At 41.3% G+C, this 26,712-nt stretch overlaps 1 protein-coding gene across 1 annotated transcript in view; it reads left to right on the forward strand.

Annotated features, from left to right (window-relative positions):
- Positions 1 to 5,245: 5,245 nt before the first annotated feature.
- Positions 5,246 to 26,712, forward strand: part of LOC124115549 — a 35,709-nt gene continuing 14,242 nt past the window's right edge. The window contains exon 1 of the mRNA XM_048386368.1: positions 5,246 to 5,380. Coding sequence (XP_048242325.1) covers positions 5,329 to 5,380 — 52 coding nt within the window. The 5' untranslated portion in view covers positions 5,246 to 5,328. The remainder of the gene's footprint in view (positions 5,381 to 26,712) is intronic.

Here is a 26,712-nt window from a genome sequence, read left to right on the forward strand (position 1 = left end):
TAATAATTACAATACTTAACTCTTACATATTGTAAATATATAATTGACCAATACAGATGTGTATGACGTTTATATGTGGACTATTACTAATGTACACACATAATTGTCGCAGCTGGTGGGAGAGGGTGTGAGCCACTGAAAGCACAGCTTCGTGTGCATAGATGGAATCAGTATACATATGGTACATCTATGTAAACAACATTCAATGGAAGTTTGAATAAAATAGATTACAGTCCAGATATACTCCAGACATACAATGAACACTTTTTACAACCAGATTGTGTACCACCATTAGCTTAACGCTGTGATCCGATGGTACCCGCTCCTTGTTGGGTGCCGGGGGCATGGCAAACAAACATCGCCAGCTGTGGTCGCTGTCCGGCAGGTTATGGTCCGGGAACGCCGCATTTCAATAGCAGATAGCCCAGGGACGCCAAACACAGAATTCAAGGGATTCCGTTCGTGGTACCGCGAGCGCCACAGGGTATATAGCTATAGAAATCTGAAATCTGTTGTTTTGTTATATATATAATAATATATATAGTCCATTCGCTCACACATAAATAAATAAATAAATAAATAAATAAATAAATAAATAAATAAATAAATAAATAAATAAATAAATAAATAAATAAATAAATAAATAAATAAATAAATAAATAAACTTACTATGAAATTCCCAATATTTAGTTTTGTTATAGTACCTTTTCGTTTCAATTTCATAATAAGTCAAAAGTTGTTTTTTTAAATGAATTATATCAGGAAACTTGTCAGGAATTTTACACTTCTGCATATGAAACTTGACATACAAGAGTGTCAAGTCAAAAGTTTCATCAAATTGAAAAGTAGAACCCACAAACAAGACTAAATTGCCAAAACATTCAACTTCTCTATATTCCAAGAAAAGATGGACAATAGATTCAGGATCTGCCTTACAGAATGTACAAAGATTCCTTTCAATAAATTTATTTTTTTCAAACATGTGTTCACCGGTAAAATTATGTGTAGTAACCGGAATAGTCCTGCACCATGACCGTGGAATATATTTTTTTTTATGAAAAAATAATAATCTAAAAATGCATACAAAAGCAAGTCTAGCCAGCTCAAGCTAGCTCTATTCCACATCTGAAGTCAGCATAGGGATTTTTTTTATTTTTAGAGTCAAGAAGGATATTGTGTAATATAAGATTTCAGAGACTAAATGTTAGTCTATAACCGGAACTGCATCCATCTCAATTAAGTATTCGTCCAAGTTACCATAACTGACATTTCTTCTTCCTAATTTTCAAGAATTATACAGACACACAGACACGTGCGGGTTACACAGACACGTATAGGGCACACAGACACGTGTGGGTTACACAGACAAGTATAGGACACACAGACAAGTATGGGTTACACAGACAAGTATAGGTTACACATGTATGGGTTAGACAAACAAGTATAGGGCACACAGACACGTGTGGGTTACACAGACAAGTATAGGGCACACAGACACGTGTGGATTACACAGACACGCATGGGTTAGACAGACATGTATAGGGTACACAGACACGTATGGGTTACACAGACACGTATGGGTTAGACAGACACGTATAGGTTACACAGACACGTATGGGTAAGACAGAGACGTATGGGTTAGATAAACAAGTATAGGGCACACAGACACGTGTGGGTTACACAGACAAGTATAGGGCACACAGACACGTGTGGATTACACAGACACGTATAGGTTAGACAGACATGTAAAGGGTACACAGACACGTATAGGTTACACAGACAAGTATAGGTGACACAGACACGTATGGGTTACACAGACAAGTGTAGGTGACACAGACACATATGTTTGAGAAGTATAGGTTACACAGACACGTATGGGGTACACAGGCAAGGATGGGTTAAATAGACACGTATAGGTTACACAGACAAGTATGGATTAGACAGACAAGTATGGGTTACGCAAACAAGTATAGGTGACACAGAGAAGTATAGGGTACACAGACACGTATGGGTTACACAGACACTGGGGCAAATGTCCAGTTTAATCTGTGGTGGATCATTGCCTTCAAAGTAATGGTCGGTTACTAATTATGAACTGAAGTTTACAGGAACAAATAAAGTACAATTGTTTAATGACATACGGCTTTTTCATTGGACGAGAGGTCGGTCACGAATCTAAATTTCACTAGCATATGAAGGGCACATTTAGACGTTCATGCGTTTTTCGGGAGGCTGTATTCTTAAAATGACTTAAACACTCATGGACAGCCCCAAGGAATTCCCTAATACGACAAAATATAGAAGAATTGTTTCATTTAGACCCTTTAATCTTGAACTCAGCCATTTAGGCATACATTGGGAAAGGTCAGAGAGTTTAACTGCATGCCCGTTCACGAATATTCTCGCTACGACGCATCCTATTGAACAAAACGAAGAAATTCACATTCAAACTATCGTATTATTTATCAACTTGTTCTGTGTCGGAAGTGACAGTGACGGTCTACAGCAAACTATGCATCTGCTTCAGTATCTATATGAATACTAATTTTTCAACATTAACAACTTCGGAAATCTCCCCGTCACGTCCATCGTGTTTTGACGTCCAGTAGTTGGTGTAAATGTAATTCGTCGCTGTGACTGTGATAGTGACTAGTGAGATAGTTCTTGTCAGGTCTTTCTCATGTAAAGATGATATAATGTGTATCTATTTGTTACAACTAAAGTACAAACAATGTTACTCTTGAACAATCTGAGCATATATGCGCGTCACGTGTCACCTCTCCTTTTAAGGAACTACTTTATTCCGCGATAGAGCTGGTTGTTGGGCGACTGTCCGTGTAAACAGGAGGACACACACACTACGTGGAATGGTGTCTAGATCTACAGCCGCCGAAGTATAAAATGAAGTTTGGCCCACATTCTATGACGGTTCCTACTCTAATGAACTGACACAAAGTGAAAGTCAGTTTTGAAATATAAACTTGAGATACACCACCTTATAATGAACGTGTTTCAGTAAGTAACATGGCAGGTAAACTGATACATCGTTATCACGCTAAAGGGGATATAATCATTTTCAGTCAGGGTTTAATCTAATCTAGATCTGATAAATCTAATCACGCGTTAATTACCCAGTACGCGAAGGTCTCTGATCAAGAAATAATGGCGACCACATAACCGTTCTGTGAATGCATGACGGTAGATTTAATTGCTTATCACAGGCACGTTTTGTGTACATAATCAGTAATCAGGGCAAGGTGTTCTGCGATGTCGATTATTCGTGATGTATCATGTGACACTCTGACACTGTTTATCTGCATCACACAAAGTTTGGCGTGTTTCATTTCAGCACAGCTGTCTCGAACAACCATATGTTTCGAAATCCCCCGAGCAGTGAGGATAAACTTTACATGGTTGAAAATCACAGTTGCTATTTCTCATTTCCCAAAACTCGTATTTTTTTATCATTATTTAAAAAAAATTAAAATTATTATTATTATTGTTGTTGTTGTTGTTGTTGTTGTTGTTATTATTTTCCGATTGAAATAGAAAATAATCCAGCAAAGAGGGTTATGGTGATCCTGGCAGTCAGGCTAGTTTGGCTCATCATCAACTCAGGGCCCTTGCCCCGTCTACACGCAGCCCAGACAGTGAATGTGACTTCTCCCAGGAAGCGCTGCCTAGTCAAACCCACCCAGAACTTTTTCCAGAAGGCCTGTATTCCTGGCAGCAAACCCGGGCACTCTCCCAATGTCAGTCAACAGAGAACAATTGGGAGTCAGACAACTTGGTACTTGGGATGCAAGCGAGACATTTCGAAAACGAGGTCAGCATATTGGCCATGTTTTTCCTGAATCTTGCCAATCACATTAGTGTCAAAAGGGACAGAAAATTCAATGATATAAATGATTTCATTGTATTTATAAAAAGGACAAGATCAGGTTTGTTGGCCTGGATAGGTCTGAGGCTGTATACAGGCCTATTCCAAAACAAATATTGTCATCATCATTATTACTATTGTCAGTCATATGATTGAACAACATATAAATGGATTTTTACAGTTAAATACAGCACTTTAAAGATAGAAGGCTATATTTTATTTTTTTAGGCACGTTCGCCTGACCTAAGGTTTCTATAGTGAATGCAGTTGGGAAGCATTCTTAAACTCACCATGGCATGCCCCTTGTCAAAGCATCATTAAGCCAAAGCCATCAATCACCGGAACATCAGCGTTCTCTCTATTCTTAGCCAGCTGTTTTGGAATGATTGATATACTGGATGACAAGAACAGACGTTCTTGACACATTGGTCAACCATGTGACTATGGTGATTGATATTTATCTGAAGAACAGTTACAGATACCCATATTGCAGTCATAGGAAGTGTTATTCGCTATAACGTAATTTTTCTTGTTAGTATGCATTTGAGATACGCAATAGGACCAACATATAACACACAGCCCACAAACCTCCACCACGTCGTACAAGTGATAACATCAACTTGCTCCCTTCAGCATGACGATCTTATACCATAAAGGGAAATATTACAATGTGTACTATAGAGAAGGCGACCTCTCCCTGGTGTAGCTGCTTCAATAAGTGTATACGTTTTGTGTGCGTGCGTGCGTGTTTGTGTGTGTTTGTGTGTGTTAGTGTGTGTGTGTGTGTGTTAGTGTGTTAGTGTGTTAGTGTTAGTGTTAGTGTGTGTGTGTGTGTGTGTGTGTGTGTGTGTGTGTGTGTGTGTGTGTGTGTGTGTGTGTGTGTGTGTGTGTGTGTGTGTGTGTGTGTGTGTGTGTGTGTGTGTTAGTGTGTGCGTGTGTGTGTGTGTGTGTGTGGGGGGGGGGGAGATGTACGCGCGTGTGTGTGTACAATGTTATAGTATGATTTCATTTTAAGTATTCATTTGTCAATTGATATTACCAAGGGAGGTTTTATGTGGAATGATATACATTTGAATAGTTCAGTTGTATGTATGCATTGCAATATCATCCCTGAACAAGATATGTACCCATCAACTACGAGAATATGAATGATGATGCTCGTTCTTGCTGACACAATCAAGGTGGAATGATGACAGTTCACAATATCATCATACAAATATCAATCTCACTTCCAGCATCAGATAATCAATAGTAATTCCAAACAACCTTGCCAAATAATAACCTTGCCCACCAACAGCGGTGATCAACAATACCTCTACATTGCCTGTCGGTTTCATCCAATAATAGACCCGCCCTGGACACGAGCGGTGTGGATCAACACCGTGTAGCTGCTCGGCAGTGTAGTCGAGAGGGGCAAGTGCGACGACGCTGATGCTACAACGCTGGTGATGCCCCGGATGTTGGTACAAGGGATTACCTGCCTGACACTTCTCACTCTAGGCAAGTACATATTGTGTTATGAAGTATCATCCTATCTGCATGCAGTTACATGTTTATGGAAAGATGCATTAGGCAAATAAAAGTGGTAACATTTATGCGTGCGTTAAATGGTTTTAGCGAACACAAAGAATGGGATTTGAAAATCCCGAAATGTCACTGTGTGGTACATGACGCCCCCTTATAAAGTATATTGGCACAATTGTGTCAGTTACCAACCATATCAACCAGAAGTATGTTGATATTGCCATTTAGCGCGTACAAATATCATATAAACATGCATGTGAGTGCGTCACACGTGTTTATGAAATATTTATAGCCACTAATCTCCGCTACCATATGTACTCGAATGTCCTCAAACCTAATCTGCTGTCCGTTTGCAGAAAGAAATTATTGCTTTGTGGTATCTTTAGTCGTCTTCAGAGCCTGGTATTAGGCTGTAAGTAAGGATGTTATGACAGCCCCCTGTGTCACGATGTACCCCATGCGAACACCTGGTGTTAAAATGTATCTCATGCGAATACCCGTTGTCATGATGTTTTCCAATAAAAAAAAACTGCCGTTATAGCATATTCAATGCGACAACTTATGTCACGATGAATCCCATGCAAACAACTGTTGTTACAACATATCCCATGCAAAAACATCGGTGTTACAACATATATAGTTTGAACAGTGTCACGATGTATCCCATGCAAACACCTTACAATATATGTCACAATATATTCCATGCGAATACTTGGTGACAGAAAGTTGTTGTGATGAATAGTATATGAAATATATATATATATATATATATATATATATATATATATATATATATATATATATATATATATATATCGATTCCTTATCATGCCTTACACTACATGTATAAGTAAAAAGAAAGTTGGATGTGAAGGAATATGAACTGACATTTATGCAATATACTGTTATGTTCATAAACATGTTTATGCAAATAATAATATTTGTGTACCATATCCATCTTTATTAACCAAACTGATCATACATCTTGCGTAACAACACATGGTGACGCGACTACATCTGAATTGGTTGTGAAGCCCATTTCTGGTGTCCCCCGGCCGCCGTAATAATTCTGGCCTATTCCTGAAGCGGCGTAAAACGATACTCACTCACTCTGTATTTGCAGGCAGTATCCTTCCGACCATGATGAAGCTTCAATTTACTCACAACAACTCACACATTCAATTACAATACAGCGCCGACAGAAGAATGATGCGACTCCAGTGTATTCATTGTTTACTGATGCTGCAACAGTTCCGTGTTACTAATATAACATAACCACACAGAATGTTGAGGTCAACTGATGAGGAAATTTGCTTTTGATGACGCCTGTTTCACATACACTTATTCCATGAGATTAATGCATTTTGTTTTTAAAATATGCAGATAAGTATGATTCCTTATGTCGTCAAAAATAGTCCCATAGAAATAAATATTGGTATTTATCACCTATAACTGTAGGTCAATGTCGTTTATCGATGTTATTCCATCTTTCCATCTTACTGTTTGAATGGGTAGTCGAAAGTCAAAATATTAACATTTTCGTGATAAGATGGAAACAGGCACGGATCTTAAAACAATTTATGAAATGATGCTTTCGATGACTCTGCATAGTATGTAAGTGGTAAAACTGTTAGAAAGTATAAAGAAGGTATGACAATTTGTGAGCCGTACCCGAGATAACGTTTTCCAGAATACTATGACCTCAGTGATGTCTTAAGGTTTCCTGTAACTGCTTCTTCAAGACTCATATAGAAGCAATATCAAGCATGGCCTCCGCTGTCTTTATCTACATTTCCGTTACAGTACAGAACTCATTCCGCCTTACTTAAAAGTTGTTCTGTATAAATATTTGGTGTGAACCCTGTTATTCAGGCGCCGGTCAAGTTCCGGATTTCCAAACTTCCCTTGTGATGTATAGATGTTCCCCGGCAATCCGGACTCGCGAGGTGTCACTGCACATGTCGTGTACTGTCTTGACGTTTGTCATTGGTTAGTTCGCGTCTGAAATTGCCCGTGCATACAGCTGTAAGAATACAATTCTATTGACCTATGAATCTCCTGTATTTGCTTGATGCTTATGAAAACCACATGTCCAGCGGTTGAACATCAATCCATAATCGTCATGTCGATTCGAGATCTACATATTATAAAATATTAAAACCCTCCTAATTCTACCGCGACTGTGGAGAGCCTGAGGTGTATTCATTTTACTGAATTATTACTGGAGGATGTGCGCATATTTAAAGTGAAATACAGTTTGATCTGCAAATTTTGAAAAATATTTTACCAAACTGATATTTACTTTTCTGTACCAATATAATTATGTCAGAAATGAATACACACTCAATTGATTTACGGCCAGTGATTGTTCAGTCTACAGTTGATTACATGTCGACTTTATATAATGTACAGAAACAGATAACACTTAAACGGTACCTAAATATATTTGAAATGTATAACCTAATGAGACTGATTACTGTAACAGAACGACACTATGACTGTTGTAGAATTCCCATGGTTACACTTACACTACCTCCTCGTGTTTCCTATATGTTTCACTGTGAATCTGGTAGAAGTGTTATGCACACAAATCCGTTTAAAACAATAATAAGATGTGATTATTTATTTTTCATTGTGATTTGACATTGTTGATTGTTGAGTGGTTAAGTGGTTTGAACAAACAGTTTCAACCGATTTCACTCCATTGAACTGAACGTATGTTTCAGCACGTTCAGATGAACACCGTATTTCATCACTAAACACATAATATAACACCAGTACCTGCTTATTTAAACAAAAGTGACATTTGTGTGTGACATTGATATTATGAACTGTTCTACACTGATGCTTCTGTTGTATTTACACCGATTAGACTGTTTGAATTAGATGAATTGATACTTTCAAGATTGCTCTTAATTAGCATGTTATGTTAGTCAATGTGAGTTACGTTTCTAAACCATCTCAATTTCCGAAAATATTGAAAAGAAATATTCTTTTAGAATAAGAAATGTCATGAGAGAACATGAAAATGCAATATTTATTAACAATCACAGGAATAGAAATATTATTACAATATTAATTTCGGGTTTTGAGAACACAATTAATACTCTACAGTCTACAGTGACCCTGTTTGGGTTGTTCGCGGAGAAGATGTATGCTGTGAAAACTGATGTTAGAACAACCAACTTTTATTAGGCTTTCAATTTGATGTCCTAAATAACATATCACCTTTCTTAACCACTTTCAGGGATTGATATGTACTGATTATTTTATATTTTATTTTGTCTCATTCCACTGACACAATTACAACATGTTTTTAGTCGTGGTTTGATTACCGATGATTGAAGTTGGTTCCTTTGCATTTTCTAAATCTATTTCTTATGCAGATATTTTCATACAGCTCAGGATAATGTTATAAGTAGTCTCCAGTTAATTATTAATTCCCTATCATCAAATGGTCAGGTCAGGGGTTCAAGAAGTTATTTTTGGTTTCAATTCTGATATTTGTTTTAAGTTCAAGTTATTTTAGCTTGTTTAAAAATATGTCAACAGGTTCTTTTTTTTAGCATGCACGATGCAATATTATTCGGTTAAGTAAATAATGTTGAAAGGACAAGTAAGGTTTCATCAGTGGTTGTACAACCAAACAAAAGTTATCGGCCCTTCTTGGTTTTTGTTTTGACACACTAGTTATATACTATTTTGAATTCATTCACATGGCAAGAGTGTCTTGTGCCTAACGGACGCGAAAGTGTTGCAAGAAATGCAGTTGATTAAGATACATTGAATTGATATCATTGAATATACCATCACATTGTGTAATCATAACCTCGACAGCATATGTACGATCTATTTAAAAATTATATATAGTCGAAATTCGTAGTGTCGAACCTGGATGTGTCGAATACCCGGCTGTTTCGAACTCATTTGGGACTCCCATGTATCCAAATTAAGCACAACATTCCCCTGATGTCTCAAACCTCGGATAACCCGAGCTTTCTTCCAGACACAATGAGGTTCGACTATATCTTGACCAAACGATTAACTTTCGGGGTCCTGACAGCAAAATTCTTATGCCAGTGCATAACAAGCACATTTTTGTTGGACCTCATCATTAAATATGCAATATCGTCTACATTCGACATACAGGATGGTGACATGTGATGGTTGACATTTCCATCAGTGAAACGCAATGTCACCTCCTAGACCTCACAGTCATCGTCAACGTATGCCATTATAATTACCATGTATGTTTTACTAATAACTAATCTTCCGAATGAATCTTCCTCTAAAGTTGGTTTGATACCCAATCTCTGCCCTGGAACACTGTAATGTATAGAGTCGTGCATGGTCTAAGGTACACCATGTCTCCTCTATTACGGTAACTTAAATTTGAATATATATAACATATCCATGAACGATATAGTTGTGAGAAAAAAAAGCCATTAACACTGTACTCAGTGTCAGGCAAAACAATACAGTAGCCTTATACGACATCAACTGATCCGATAATGACCGATCGTGTACGCCGCCCATTACACCAGTGTCAGTGACAGAAAGGTAATAACTAGTGCATTCATCTCCTTGGCATAGGATCTGTTAATACATTTCTGTATTGAACGATTCAGACTATATAATAAGCATGTGTTTATGAATCGCGAAAAGGCGTTCCTGCGTATGTATGACCTGAAAGATTTTCCAACAGCCTAGAAATAAACTCCTAAGTCAAGATAACACACATACAGTCAAGTCTCGTTAATCCGACACTCGTTAATCCGACAATCGGCTTTATCCGACACTAATGATGGGAACCAATTAAATCAGTGCTATTTAGACCCGTTAATCCGACGGTCTCGCACTCCGACTCCGACACACCTAATTTGCAACGAATTACCGAAATCACTGCTTAATCAGTCTCGTTAATCCAACACAGTGATCAGCGTACTCCATGGTCACCTGCCCGCGAGTACCCATGCAGCCCTTGTTTTGATGCGAGACGAATCGGCTGGTAGCTGCATATTACAACGGCTGCAGAGATAAACTTGCTTAACAATAAACAATTGATGCTTTAAATAAAAAATAAAAAAACATGTTAAATCACATGCTAAGATTACCTCAATGATGTTAAAATCCCATGATTTGCCCTACACTGTCACACACACATATACTCTATGACTCGCCCTACACTGCCACACACACACACATGTTCCCCATGACTTGCCCTACACTGCCAAACACACACATGTTCCCCATGACTTGCCCTACACTGCTACACACACACATGTTCCCCATGACTTGCCCTACACTCCCAGACACACGCACACACATGTATCCCATGCCTCGCCCTACACTGCCACACGCACATGTATCCCATGACTCGCCCCACACTGCCACACACACACACACATGTTCCCCATGACTTGCCCTAAACTGCCACACACACACACACACACACATGTATCCCATGACTCGCCCTACACTCCCAGACACACGCACACACATGTATCCCATGACTCGCCCTACACTGCCACACACACATGTATCCCATGACTCGCCCCACAATGCCACACACACACACACATGTATCCCATGACTTGCCCTAAATTGCCACACACACACACACACATGTATCCCATGACTCGCCCTACACTCCCAGACACACACACACATGTATCCCATGACTTGCCCTACACTGCCACACACACACATGTTCCCCATGACTTGCCCTACACTGCCACACACACGCACATACATGTATCCCATGACTCGCCCTACACTGCCACACACACACACACATGTATCCCATGACTCGCCCCACACTGCCACACACACACACACATGTTCCCCATGACTTGCCCTAAACTGCCACACTCACACATGTATCCCATGACTCGCCCTACTCTCCCAGACACACACACATGTATCCCATGACTTGCCCTACACTGCCACACACACACATGTTCCCCATGACTTGCCCTACACTGCCACACACACACACATATGTATCCCATGACTCGCCCTACACTCCCAGACACACGCACATACATGTATCCCATGACTCGCCCTACACTGCCACACACACACATGTATCCCATGACGTGCCCTACACTGCCACAGACACACATGTTCCCCATGACTTGCCCTACACTGCCACAGACACATGTATCCCATGACTCTCCCTACACTCCCAGACACACACACACACACATGTATCCCATGACTTGCCTTACACTGCCACACACACATGTATCCCATGACTCTCCCTACACTCCCAGACACACGCACACACATGTATCCCATGACTGGCCCCACACTGCCACAGACACATGTATCCCAAGACGCGCCTTACACTGCCAGACACACAGACACACACACGCACGCACGAACGCACGCACGCGCGCGCGCGAGTCATGGGATACATGGGATACATGTGTGTGTTTGAAAGTGTAGGGCAAGTCATTGGGAACATGTGTGTGTGTGGCAGTGTAGGGCGAGTCATTGGATACATGTGTGTGTGGCAGTGTAAGGCAAGTCATGGGAGTGTGTGTGTGTGTGTGTGTGTGTGTGTGTGTGTGTGTGTGTGTGTGTGTGTGTGTGTGTGTGTGTGTGTGTGTGTGTGTGTGTGTGTGTGTGTGTGTGTGTGTGTATGTGTGTGTGTGTGTGTGTGTGTGTGAGTGTAGGGTGTGTCATTGGATACACGTGTGTGTTTGTGGCAGTGTAGGGCAAGTCATAGGATACATGTGTGTGTGGCAGTGTAGGGCAAGTCATGGGGAACATGTATGCATGTGGCAGTGTAGGGCGAGGCATGGGATACATGTGTGTGTGTGGCAGTGTAGGGCAAGTCATGGGGAACATGTGTGTGTAGCAGTGTAGGGCAAGTCATGGGGAACATGTGTGTGTGTGGCATTGTGGGGCAAGTCATGGGATACATGTGTGTGTGTGGCAGTGTAGGGCAAGTCATGGGGAACATGTATGCGTGTGGCAGTGTAGGGCGAGTCATGGGATACATGTGTGTGTGTGGCAGTGTAGGGCAAGTCATGGGGAACATGTGTGTGTAGCAGTGTAAGGCAAGTCATGGGGAACATGTGTGTGTGTGGCAGTGTAAGGCAAGTCATGGGGAACATGTGTGTGTGTAGCAGTGTAGGGCAAGTCATGGGGAACATGTGTGTGTGTGTGTGTTTGGCAGTGTAGGGCAAGTCATGGGGAACATGTGTGTGTTTGGCAGTGTAGGGCAAGTCATGGGGAACATGTGTGTGTGTGGCAGTGTAGGGCAAGTCATGGGGAACATGTGTGTGTGTGGCAGTGTAGGGCAAGTCATGGGGAACATGTGTGTGTAGCAGTGTAGGGCAAGTCATGGGGAACATGTGTGTGTGTGGTAGTGTAAGGCAAGTCATGGGATACATGTGTGTGTGTGGCAGTGTAGGGTAAGTCATGGGGAACATGTGTGTGTGTCAGTGTAAGGCAAGTCATGGGGAACATGTGTGTGTGGCAGTGTAGGGCGAGTCATGGGGAACATGTGTGTGTGTGTGGCAGTGTAGGGCAAGTCATGGGGAACATCCGTCAGCGGCAGTGTGGTGCTTGGTACCAAAGCACTATGTTATGATATTCCCTCCCACGTTTAGATAACATCGGTATTACATCTTATTATTGATATTATCCAATTTAGTCCACCTTTGAAAATCTGAACTCTCACTCCTCCATGAAAGCGAATGTTTTTCACGATCATTGCATGTTGAAGAATCAGTGTTTGATCTTAACAATCTTCCATGCGAGAGGAGAGACTTCCTCTTGTGCTTTGTGGAATATTTACTGTGTGAACACAGAGCAGTGTGGATGTGAAACGAAACGCTACCTCATCAATAGAAGGTGGTTCCCACCGGAGTAATTTTATTATTACAATATAAAAACTTTCAAAGTAAAATACTCTAAGACAGTGTAAAAACAATAAATCACTAGTGTTCAAACTCGGGGAAACATTTTAATGACACCCATGTGGCAAATTAGTTGCCTAGCGCAGGAATATCATCAAATTATCGTCTCCAAGCTGTGGCCATACATATGTGCAGGGTTCCACCGTGTTTATTGCAGATTGGCACTAATTAGTCTCTGTATTGCCGTTCATATAATTCATGTCATACGCGTATGTGATACATTTGCTGCAGTATTGTACATTTAGCGTTTGGCAGCGTGTCTTGTTTTTGACGCCTCCTTAAACCTTGACTTAGATACCACGGACTCGTATCCGACATTGGTATCCGAATTGCAGACAGGAAATATTCGGAACATTCGATATACGGTCGTTCCCAGTACACAGACACGATCTAAGACACAGACACAATCTAACGCCGAGTAGTTTCCGTGGACATGACCAGATAATGAACTTTCTTAATTCAGTTATAAAGCACAGCTGGAGGATCAGCGGGAGATCGCCATTTCATCACATTGAATAAATTGATATCCCAAGAAATATACAGCTGACATTTTATTTTAAAAAACACATGCTGCACGTGCGGGCCATGCGAAACGTGATAATGAGATGTGCATAAAAGATGTGCATAAGATTGAATGAGCGTGTATGGTTTCATGCCGCTTTTAGCAATATTACAGCAATATCACGGCGGGGGACACCAGAAATTGGCTTCACAGAGGTGCATAAGAGAGAATGAGTGTCGTCAGTAGATATCGCGACGGAACTGCCTACTGAAAAAATGCGTGGCGAAATATCTTGTTTTGTATTTTAAAACTCAAGTTTCCACCCTTGCCGAATAAGGCTGGATTTTCTGGGCTCGGTCGTAGCGCCACCAGTGGCTATAATGAGTCCCTTCTATGTCCATCATACTGACCAATCAGATTCCACCTCTCATCATCATCATCATCATCATCATCATCATCATCATCATCATCATCATCATCATTATATTATTATTTTTATTATTACTATTATTATTGTTATTATTATTATTATTATTATTATTATTATTATTATTATTACCAGATTAAAATAATATGTGCAGCAAAGAGGGTTTGGGTGATCCTGGCACAGTCAGGCTGGTTAGGCTCATCATCACCTCAGGGCCCTTGCACCCCTCTTCACGCACCCAAGACAGCGAATGGGACTTCTCCCAGGAAGCGCTGCCTAGTCAACCCCCGAGAACTTTTCCGAGAATGTGAAGACTCCCCAACACTGCAGCCTTCTGCATTACCCAAATTGTCAGAAGGGCTGTATTCCTGGTAGAAAACCCGGGTACTCTCCCAAAGTCAGTCAACAGATTGGGAAGTACCAAACCTAAGGCACCGAGAACAATTGAGAGTCGGACGACTTGGTACTTGGTACTCGAAAGCGAGGATACGTCTGAGGCTGTATACGAACCTATACCAAAGAATTGTGTATTTATCATTTACCATGACGCCCTCTACATATTCCGGGTCGTACCATGGATGGGCCTCTGTGTCAAAACAACAAGCAAGGCGAGGACTTCGTCATGTCGCTTGATATACCTTGTTTATGGTAAAGCTTGGCATCCACTGACAATGTGTAAATACATTGCATAATCCACATTGTGACATTTTGATACAAAATCACACATTGACGGTTTCGAGTGGGAAGTGACTGGTCCTGAGCAGCAAACAGAAAACCTTCTGTTTCACTCTTCAGGCCAGCCGACTTCATCCAATCGAAGGACTCTGCGGGTTTGCTGATCTTCTCAAAACTGTGCACATAAACTCGATGCAGTGGTCGTTCAAAGGCCTCTCCCTGAATCTGAGCCGATTTGATATGGCACTTTGCTTGGTTGACACTCATTTATGTACCGTCCAGCAGTACAGAACCGTCAACAAAATCAACACCGACATTGAGATTATGTCCGACATCCTTGGCTCGTTTACGAAAACTGTGGAATGCCTTGTTTTCATCATGAAGCCATCTTCACAAGAGGGTCATCAGACAAATAAATGTGTGCAAAAGTGCACAATACAATTCTGTCATGTTTGTTTGTTTGTTTGTTGTTTAACGCCGCACTCAGCAATGTTCCAGCTATATGACGGCGGTCTGTATATAATCGCGTCTGGACCAGACAATCCAGTGATTGACAACATGAGCATTTATCCACGCAATTGGGATCAATACTATACATCATCCAAGTCAGCGAGCCTGATCCCGAAATTCTATCAATAGCCTCCCATATTAGTATTATTATTAGTAGTAGTACTAGTACCAGTACTAGTACCAGTACTAGTAGCAGCAGCAGTAGTAGTAGTAGTAGTAGTAGTAGTAGTAGTTGTGAACTTCATGTAAAATCATTTATCACAGTTGACAGATAAAATCGATCACACTTGTGAAGAATTTCAATGAGTGAGTAAGTGAGTTGGGTTTTACGCCGCTTTTAACAGTATTCCAGTTATATCACGGCGTGTCAGCTTAATGTGGGAGGAAAGCCCGAAGTGATGCAGGTCTCAGACGTTTACCACTTCGGTGAAACCCACGAGCACAGGTATGGTGCTGACAAACCTAGAAACATAATCGGGGCGAACCGGGATTCGAACCCACAATCATAGGTTTATGGCGTGCCCAAGGGACGCAACTCTGCACAGCGAATCGCGGCGCCTTAGACGACTGGGCCACCCGTGCCCCCGAAGAATAATTTCAATGACTATCAGGTTATACCTAAGGCAATCTGTCTGAGATTTAACATTTTGGCAGTAATTTATATTATCCTTAAAGGGATGTCATGTATCAAGAATTTATCAATTTCTCCTGATAATTTGGTTGAAGTTTAAGTATAACATATTTTGGAGGAAAAGGATCTTTTGAAACAGGACTAGGGCCTTGTTTCGACAGTCTTCTGTTGGCAGTATCTGAACAAAACTCACATATTTATTCGATCCGTGTTTAGGCTCCTCAGCTGGCATATTGAGATGAATTTAAATTTTCGTATCCTCCGTGGGAAAGTCAACAATTTACGTAAAGTAGATTCCGAAAAATTACGTTCATGATGTCATTAACATGAATAGTACACTGACGTGGTACACTAACGTCGTACTCTGACGTGGTGCACTGACGTGGTACTCTGACGTGGTACTCTGACGTGGTACACTCACGTGGTACACTGACGTGGTACACTAACGTGGTACTCTGACGTGGTATACTAAGGTGCTACTCTGACGTAATACTCTGACGTGGTACACTAACGTGTTACTCTGACGTATTACTCTGACGTGGTACACTTACGTGTTACTCTGACGTGGTACACTAACTTGTTACTCTGACGTGGTACAATAACTTGATACTCTGGCGTGGTACTCTGACGTGATACTCTGACGTGTTATTCTGACGTGGTACACTAACGTGGTACTCTGACGTGTTACTCTGACGTGGTACACTAACGTGGTACTCTGACGTGGTACACTAACGTGGTACAATGACTCGGTACACTGACGTGGTACACTAACATGTTACACTGACGTGGTACACTAACATGGTACACTAACGTGGTACACTAACGTGGTACTCTGACGTGGTACACAAACGTGTTACACTGACTAGGTACTCTGATGTGGTACACTGACTTGATACACTAACGTAAACAGACGTCAAAAAGCAGAAATATTGCAGAGTGCGGCGTTAAACAACAAACAAACAGAACACACAATGGCAACAGAATACAGAGATTTCCCTGGTTATACTAGTGTTGTTGACAGTCCTCGGACCAGGCTGGGTTGTGCAAGTACAACTGTAAAACATGGATTATATGCGAAAATGCGAGTGTCAATTGTTTGCATTAACAAAGTGGGAGACTAAACGTTTTGGGAGCATTGTCCATCGTCTGACTGGACAGTATTCTCTGAATAATCCCAATGGGTTTTAAGTGAGTGCGCTGTTTATTTCACATCTCTCTGCAATTATGATGTCATTTGTGAAGATAGTATTGATAACTAAACGAATGCAACTTTGAGGAAGTGACAACAGATGGTTTGGATTGCTCCATCATAAGAACTGACATATTGGACAGTAATATTTAGTTATATAAGTTAGTTATTTTTACTAACCTTTATGCATCAGGAATGTTTCCGGAAAATTGGTCTTCGGGGATATTGTTCCTCTAGCATAAAAAGGGTGAAGTCTCAGTTACAGATAATTAGAGGGCGATTACTTTGGTGAGTATCCTTAGTTAAGTATTTTTTTCAAATTAAAAATAAGAAGCTTGTATTTTAGACAGATGCTCTTCAGAATGTCAATCCGGCTTTCGAAAGGATTATTCCAGTGTGGATAATCATTTTGTTTTAAATGCTATTGTTGAACGTCATATTTCAAGCAAAGAGGGTAAGTTTTACCTGGCTTTTATTGACTTTCTGAGGGTTTTGACACTCCACATCGGCATCTTTTGTGGAATTTATTTTATAAACATGGATTAAGTTAAAATGGGGAAGATGTTGCAGTCAAGTTATCATAATGTCAAAGCTTGTACGAGATCAAATAATAATGTGTCCAGTATTTTTATTGCTCCTTGGGCGTAATACAAGGTTGCATGCTAAGCCCTTTCCTATTTCATTTTTTTATCACTCAGTTGGTTATAGAAATGGAGACAGAACGTTCGTTTGGTTTTCAGTTACATCCTATTTGCTGATGATTTAATACCTTTAAGTAATATGGTGTTTAGCCTTCAAAAGATGCAAAGCATACTACAACAGTACTTAAATACCTGTCACAAACATATATTTTATCACAAACATATATTGTTGCTTTTAAAAAATGTAAGTTCTTTCTCGCCCTGAAACGAGGTACTATAACGGTAAGGCTGTTGACTGTTGCTGCATGTTAAATTCAATTGGGTTCGTCCTTTAGCAACGGAGTTAGTTGGTTCAGACTTAAAGAATATTGCTATTAACACGAGAAACATACATACATTGGGGCCGTATTATTCACACTTGTGTCTTAAAATATCAGATTCTAAAATAATGCCTGTACTTTTGTATTCGTCGGAGATTTGGGGATTTGGAGAAACATAAAAATCGGTAAAGATTCAAAACTTGTGTTGTCGAAAGTTCATCGATCTAATTACAATTTAAACTGGGTAATCTTTTGTATCATCCATATTGAGGTCTATCAAACAGCTTTGCTTCCACAAGTCGTTATCGTCATCATGTTTGATTTGTGATTTGCGTGTAACGCGTCTCCTAAGCCCTCAGTGATGCCACACGATTCCGTCATATAGGTCGGGACTGATTACACTTGCAATAATGTATTGAACCACGGTGATGAAAAATGTGGTGCCATTGAGTGTGAGGGGCGTATTTAGATCATGTGTCAAATGAACTTTCTCAGGAACAGCAAGAAGGGATATCTCCATGATGTTAATGAGTAACATGACACATGGATCACGCGCACGGATACAGTCAGTGAACTGCTGTAAATCCCAACTGATATATTTCAACGAACAGTATTTCTCCACATAGTTCGAAATCACACTCATGTTTAGATTATATAGATGCTGGAGAATAACATTGACTTATTATGGAAATAAAGTAAGAGTGATAGGTTAGTGGTTTTAGTTTCTATGATGTTTTCGAACAAACTGCAGTAAGTTCATCATGAACTACTGAAATAACGAGTCAATTGGGTTTCACAACATGTCACGAAGTACGTTTTCAATGGTGAAGCGTAGGAGTATGATGTCACACCGGTTTTAGCAACAGTCCAGCCTTGCCACGGTGGGGAACACCGATAATCGCCTTACTCATTGTACGAACCAAGAGAGTGAATGCTGTAACCGCTGTAACCACTAGGCTGTAACCACCGCCGTGAAACAAAATAGCACAGGTACAGTGCAAGAAGGACAATAATCGGTGCGAATCCTGACACGACCAAGGGAGAGGACTCTGTAGACCGCATTGTGGAGCATGGCCACTCGCCCATTGAAGTGTTTCTTTATCATTTGAAAGAGTACCAGATTAATACCCCTGACCCTAGGATCAGCGCGATGTAACGTTTGCTGAAGTGCGTCATGCCTGATCGAGGGCAGCCAAGACGAGCTTCAAGCCATTATTATCCCCCGCCACGAAGTGGAAGGGGGATATAGGAATGGGTGCCGTCCGTCCGTCCTTCCGTCCGTCACATTTCGTTTCCTGAGCAGATCTTGAAAACCGTACCATATTTCTTCACCAAACTTGGCACATAGATAGATCTAGTGGTGAACTGGTGCCTTTTGATAGTTTGGGATTTTTAAAAAAGTTATTTTTTGAGTTTCCATGGCAACGACTTTGATTTAGACTGAAAATGGCGGTAGTCCTCGTTTCCGGAGCAGTTCTTGAAAACCGTACCATATTTCTTCACCAAACTTGGCACATAGATAGTTCTAGTGGTGAACTGGTGCCTTTTGATAGTTTGGGATTTTAAAAAAAGTTATTTTTCGAGTTTCCATGGCAACAACTTTGATTTAGACTGAAAATGGCGGTATTCCTCGTTTCCGGAGCAGATCTTGAAAACCGTACCATATTTCTTCGTCATACTTGGCACATAGATAGGTCTAGTGGTGAACTGGTGCCTTTTGATAGTTTGGGATTTAAAAAAAATATATTTTTCGAGTTTCCATGGCAACGACTTTGATTTAGACTGAAAATGTCAGTAGTCCTCGTTTCCGGAGCAGATCTTGAAAACCGTACCATATTTCTTCGTCATACTTGGCACATAGAAAGGTCTAGTGGTGAACTGGTGCCTTTGGATAGTTTTGGAATTTTTTTCAAAGTTATTTTTCGAGTTTCCATGGCGACGACTTTGATTTAGACTGAAAATGGAGGTAGTCCTCGTTGCCGGAGCAGATCTTGAAAAACGTACTATATTTCTTTACAAAAAGCCCAGTGAACATAGTTCACAGGAGCTAATGCATTGCACACACCCGACATGTCATATTGGCGGGGGATGTGAGTATTTCATGCTTGTACAAGTTGTAAGGCATGCGAATTTATTTTCTTACCAACCCGCTTATTTTACATTTCTTCGAACAATGATACTTATCCCAACAGGCTAGGCTAAGACGCACCGTTGAACAAACTTAATTTCACAATGAAACCGCGATGAGACTTTATTCCGATTTTGCTTTTCTGTTTTACACTCAATTCATTATTTGCCACCTCAACGATGCAACCACCGTATATGTTTGTCTGCCCGTACGAAAAAGCTTTTGGCGCCTTTTCCTATTTTCAGCGATTATTTAACGATGCAAATGCTTTGAGTGCACCATCAATAATGATACGATATAAATCAAATGTATTGTAGGAAGTTAAAATGTTTTTGTCTCCTTGACAAATATCAAAACAGAAAAAAATACGAGGTAAACAGCAAATCATTTCGTTAATTTGAATTATTTCAAGTTATTTTTGTGTCAATTAAGCAATCGCTGTTCTGTTATTGTGTTATTGTACGTCAATGCAAAAGCATGAAACACATTTTGTCTTTTATTGCCCACCCATAATGATTGAAATCATTTATTGGTCTTGATGAGGGACAGTTAGAGAAATGAATTTCGTTTAAAGGAATATGGTCCGTAAAGACGAACTTTCGCTGCTACTCGCAAAGCTGCCAACAAAATTCTGACGTCGTTTGTATTCCAAGGAATCTTTTGCTGACCACGCATGGATTTATGTTCAGGCGTTGTGGTGAAAAGTGAACTATCAGTTGCAAATTGTAAATAAATCATCACTACATATCAACCTTTGACAGCAATCAATATACACTCAATTCAATAAATGTCAGAATTAATTCCTGATTTCCTTTCCTTTGAGAAGTTTGTGCACATAAGTAGAGGATGTTTATGTTGACAATTTGATGCATTAAAGAAACGCCGTTTGTGGGGAAGGAAAAAACAGTTTATGGGTTACTCGTGGAGATGAAGTTGCAAAGATCACTGACGGTGTTTGCTTATAAATTGCAATAATTAAGTTGATAATGAAGGTTCACCTGGACTTGGGTTCCGTTAATCGGCCAGTACTTCAATGTGGTTCAATACACCGACAGCGTCAGTACTATGTGTGATGTAGGGAGCATCTGAAGGTGGTGGTGGTGAGCGTGTGTGTGGTGTGTGTGTGTATGTGGAGGGGGTACCTTCCCAGCTGAGCACAATCAAACAATCTATTCATTCATATTATCAACACAAAAATATTTTGACGTTTGGGTATTTTCAAGAAAACAAAGTATTCATGCTTGTCCACTTCAGCCAACAAACTATTCATTTTGGCGTATACCTCAACAAAGTTTTCATTTAACGGTTACAACGTGTTAAGTATCATGTTTAGCGTCATAGTACCCCTACAGCGTGGATCGTTTCTCGCGATATCAACCACTGTTTTGCGTAGATTAACATGAACAATAAAATAAGACTGACAAGAAATTCATGAAAAGAGATGGTGTGCAACCATAAGACAACGGTTGGAGTTTAAAGCAGTAAAGAAAAAGAGTATTTTAATTGCATTAGTTTAGTACATTTGTGTCTTTACTTTTCGCTGTATAAAAAAGACATTTAATTAATTATCTGCAGTTGTGACGAAGCCGAGTTTGCGCTGCTTCAGTCTGGTCATTGACATACGTGAAGTGCAGTCAGCTAATGGCAGACATTTAGTCCGCAAGTCTGAAAATGTGCTTGTTTAACATGAGAACGAAAAGCTCACACGTACCTCCGTTGTGTGCAAAACGTGCACAATTATCATAACAGTTATGAGGAAAGTGTGCTGTCCGTATATCAGTTAATACACTGTGTCCATTCCGAGTCCCTGCCAACCACAAGCAATGGAAACACGGAGCAGTGGTGACTTCAAGTTCTCCAGATGAGAACCACTTTTTGTGGAGCCGTTTCAAATTGTGCACTTTGTGATAAAAACATGAAACTTGGCACAGTTGTAGGTTATGACATTCCAAATATTTTCATATATTGGGCCACCCAAAACAATCCAATATGGGCGCCAAATCGAATATGGTCTCCACGAAGAAATGAAATTCTAGTATATCTCGTTTGAGCATGACCCATAATCTTAATAAATTTATATTATGAAAAATGAACATTTTGGGATGTATTTACCGACCACTACATCTTTAAAGTAAATAATTATAGACTTTTGTTTTGATTCAGCTAATCTAAAGTGTGAAAAAATAATAGAATAAGCATTTCTTTATTTTTCGGCATATCTTTAAGACACATAATTTCAGCCAATTAACTATACCTATATGACATACTCATATGGTAAATAACAGAATATTTTAGAACAAAATATGTAGCCATTGATATATGTTTGTACATGGCTTCTGTTTGGGTTGGCTCGTGTCACTTAAATATGCCGCGGGGAGCTCCTACTTTATATATGGCTGATCGATCAGTTTGCAGTGGATTTGAAACTTGAAATGTATATTACCCAAACCTCGAGATGTAAACGGAGGTCTTGTTGCAGTGACCTTTCGTCACTATGTTGACTGATACAGCGTATGATGCGCTTTTGTCATGGCGTGAAGCTGAAATAAGTGTTTTTTGACACAGGGTCGCAAGAAGAGCTAACACAATTTTAAACGTTGCAACGATTCTCTCTACTACAGATTGTTTTCCTGTGCGTCGGACATAGTGGTCAGACATAGTGGTCAGACATAGTGGTCGGATATAGTGGTCGGATATAGTGGTCGGATATAGTGGTCAGACATAGTGGTCGGATATAGTGGTCGGATATAGTGGTCGGATATAGTGGTCAGACATAGTGGTCGGATATAGTGGTCGGATATAGTGGTCAGACATAGTGGTCGGATATAGTGGCTAGATATAGCGGTCTGACTTATTAGGGACTGACTTCGATTTTCTTTTGTTGATAAATGATAAATCCTAATATAAAAAGTACAAACACTAATATAGAAGTAAAACCCGACGGCTCCCGGTAAATGTATGTGTCCTGTACGCATTAACAAATGATATATCTGACATGCCTTGAACACATGCATAGGGCTTCTCTTTGTAAACTTGATAGACTCAAGTTGCTGTAACTTATCTGATCACAACCAGCAGAACACTGTCCAATACAAGAAAGAACGAAAGCGGCAATTCTAACGAAAAATACATTCAATTGTTGCCATTATGAAGTTTTGAAGGGTTTTTTTCAGAAACATATTTACTGGTGGTTACGTTAAATCTATTTGGTTATTACAGAGGCTAGAATAGGTCCGTCAGTGCTCAGAACTACCCTCAAGATGAACAAGTCCAATGTTGCAGTAGTGTTGGATATGGTGGTTGCCTATCTTAGGACCGCATAACCCATTATAGCCATCTGTGCATTAAACACACTACGAATACTTGAACGTAGATAGACCACCCAGGGGAAGCGCTGGTCGCTGTGCCACTGCTGCGAGAAACATCATGTACATGCAGGTTACATGCACACCAGTAGACATAATGATTAATAACCTTCGTCGGCGTCGCACGTCAGTTTAAATCACATTTGATGGGCATACTTATAGATAAAGTAGAATCACAATTCTATCTAGCGCAGAACAAATTCAAAGTTTGGAATAAGTTCTTAAAAACTTATCAGTATTTGAGATATTTTCTAACCTAGTTACGTTGACATATCTTAAAGGAGAGGAGAATATTTTAAGATGGATGGCAATACAGATATATTATATATATTATGTCTGATTGAAACCTTAGGTTAACGAAACTTTCTAATAGCCCTACAATATATTGGTTGTGTAAAGAAAAACTAAAATCAAGTTTCCATGTACAGTGTTTCGCATATCAGTGAAAGTAGTCTTATTGGTATCACTCTCTCACCTGCTTCTTTCCTCCTGCTAACTCATCTACATTCTCACTCCCTCATTTGTTTTGTCTGCCTTACCTTGCCTTACTTTCTCCCTCTTTCACAGAATTTCTCAGTAATCAACTCATCCTCCCTCCTCATTTCCTACCACGCTCACTCATTCGCTGGCATATTTCCTCCTTTCCACAAATCATTCGCTTGCTTACTCCCTCCTTCCCAACGCAATCATTCGCTGGCTTACTCCCTCCTTCCCTCCCCATGCAATCATTCGTTGGCTTACTCCCTCCTTCCCTACCCATGCAATCAATCGTTGGCTTACTCCCTCCTTCCCTACCCATGCAATCAATCGTTGGCTTACTCCCTCCTTCCCTACCCATGCAATCAATCGTTGGCTTACTCCCTCCTTCCCTACCCATGCAATCAATCGTTGGCTTACTCCCTCCTTCCCTACCCATGCAATCAATCGCTGGCTTACTCCCTCCTTCCCTACCCATGCAATCAATCGTTGGCTTACTCCCTCCTTCCCTACCCATGCAATCATTCGCTGGCTTACTCCCTCCTTCCCTACCCATGCAATCAATCGTTGGCTTACTCCCTCCTTCCCTACCCATGCAATCAATCGTTGGCTTACTCCCTCCTTCCCTCCCCATGCAATCATTCGTTGGCTTACTCCCTCCTTCCCTACCCATGCAATCATTCGCTGGCTTACTCCCTCCTTCCCTCCCCATGCAATCATTCGCTGGCTTACTCCCTCCTTCCCTCCCCATGCAATCATTCGCTGGCTTACTCCCTCCTTCCCTCCCCATGCAATCATTCGCTGGCTTACTCCCTCCTTCACTCCCCATGCAATCAATCGCTGGCTTACTCCCTCCTTCCCTACCCATGCAATCAATCGCTGGCTTACTCCCTCCTTCCCTCCCCATGCAATCATTCGCTGGCTTACTCCCTCCTTCCCTACCCATGCAATCATTCGCTGGCTTACTCCCTCCTTCACTCCCCATGCAATCAATCGCTGGCTTACTCCCTCCTTCCCTACCCATGCAATCAATCGCTGGCTTACTCCCTCCTTCCCTACCCATGCAATCAATCGCTGGCTTACTCCCTCCTTCCCTCCCCATGCAATCATTCGCTGGCTTACTCCCTCCTTCCCTACCCATGCAATCAATCGCTGGCTTACTCCCTCCTTCCCTACCCATGCAATCAATCGCTGGCTTACTCCCTCCTTCCCTACCCATGCAATCAATCGCTGGCTTACTCCCTCCTTCCCTCCCCATGCAATCATTCGCTGGCTTACTCCCTCCTTCCATCCCCATGCAATCAATCGTTGGCTTACTCCCTCCTTCCCTACCCATGCAATCAATCGCTGGCTTACTCCCTCCTTCCCTACCCATGCAATCAATCGCTGGCTTACTCCCTCCTTCCCTACCCATGCAATCAATCGCTGGCTTACTCCCTCCTTCCCTCCCCATGCAATCATTCGCTGGCTTACTCCCTCCTTCCATCCCCATGCAATCAATCGTTGGCTTACTCCCTCCTTCCCTACCCATGCAATCAATCGCTGGCTTACTCCCTCCTTCCCAAAGCACTCATTCGCTGGCTTACTCCCTCCTTCCCTCCCCATGCAATCATTCGCTTGCTTACTCCCTCCTTCCCAAAGCAATCATTCGTTGGCTTACTCCCTCCTTCCATCCCCATGCAATCAATCGTTGGCTTACTCCCTCCTTCCCTCCCCATGCAATCATTCGCTGGCTTACTCCCTCCTTCCCTACCCATGCAATCATTCGTTGGCTTACTCCCTCCTTCCCTCCCCATGCAATCAATCGCTGGCTTACTCCCTCCTTCCCAAAGCAATCATTCGTTGGCTTACTCCCTCCTTCCCTCCCCATGCAATCATTCGCTTGCTTACTCCCTCCTTCCCAAAGCACTCATTCGCTGGCTTACTCCCTCCTTCCATCCCCATGCAATCAATCGTTGGCTTACTCCCTCCTTCCCTCCCCATGCAATCAATCGCTGGCTTACTCCCTCCTTCCCAAAGCACTCATTCGCTGGCTTACTCCCTCCTTCCCTCCCCATGCAATCATTCGCTTGCTTACTCCCTCCTTCCCAAAGCAATCATTCGTTGGCTTACTCCCTCCTTCCATCCCCATGCAATCAATCGTTGGCTTACTCCCTCCTTCCCTCCCCATGCAATCATTCGCTGGCTTACTCCCTCCTTCCCAAAGCACTCATTCGCTGGCTTACTCCCTCCTTCCCTCCCCATGCAATCATTCGCTGGCTTACTCCCTCCTTCCCTCCCCATGCAATCATTCGTTGGCTTACTCCCTCCTTCCCTCCCCATGCAATCAATCGCTGGCTTACTCCCTCCTTTCCAAAGCACTCATTCGCTGGCTTACTCCCTCCTTCCCTCCCCATGCAATCATTCGTTGGCTTACTCCCTCCTTCCCTCCCCATGCAATCAATCGCTGGCTTACTCCCTCCTTTCCAAAGCACTCATTCGCTGGCTTACTCCCTCCTTCCCTCCCCATGCA

Source organism: Haliotis rufescens, unplaced genomic scaffold (assembly GCF_023055435.1).
Source record: "Haliotis rufescens isolate VD_foot unplaced genomic scaffold, xgHalRufe1.0.p SCAF_6, whole genome shotgun sequence".
In the NCBI taxonomy this organism is placed as follows: domain Eukaryota; kingdom Metazoa; phylum Mollusca; class Gastropoda; order Lepetellida; family Haliotidae; genus Haliotis; species Haliotis rufescens.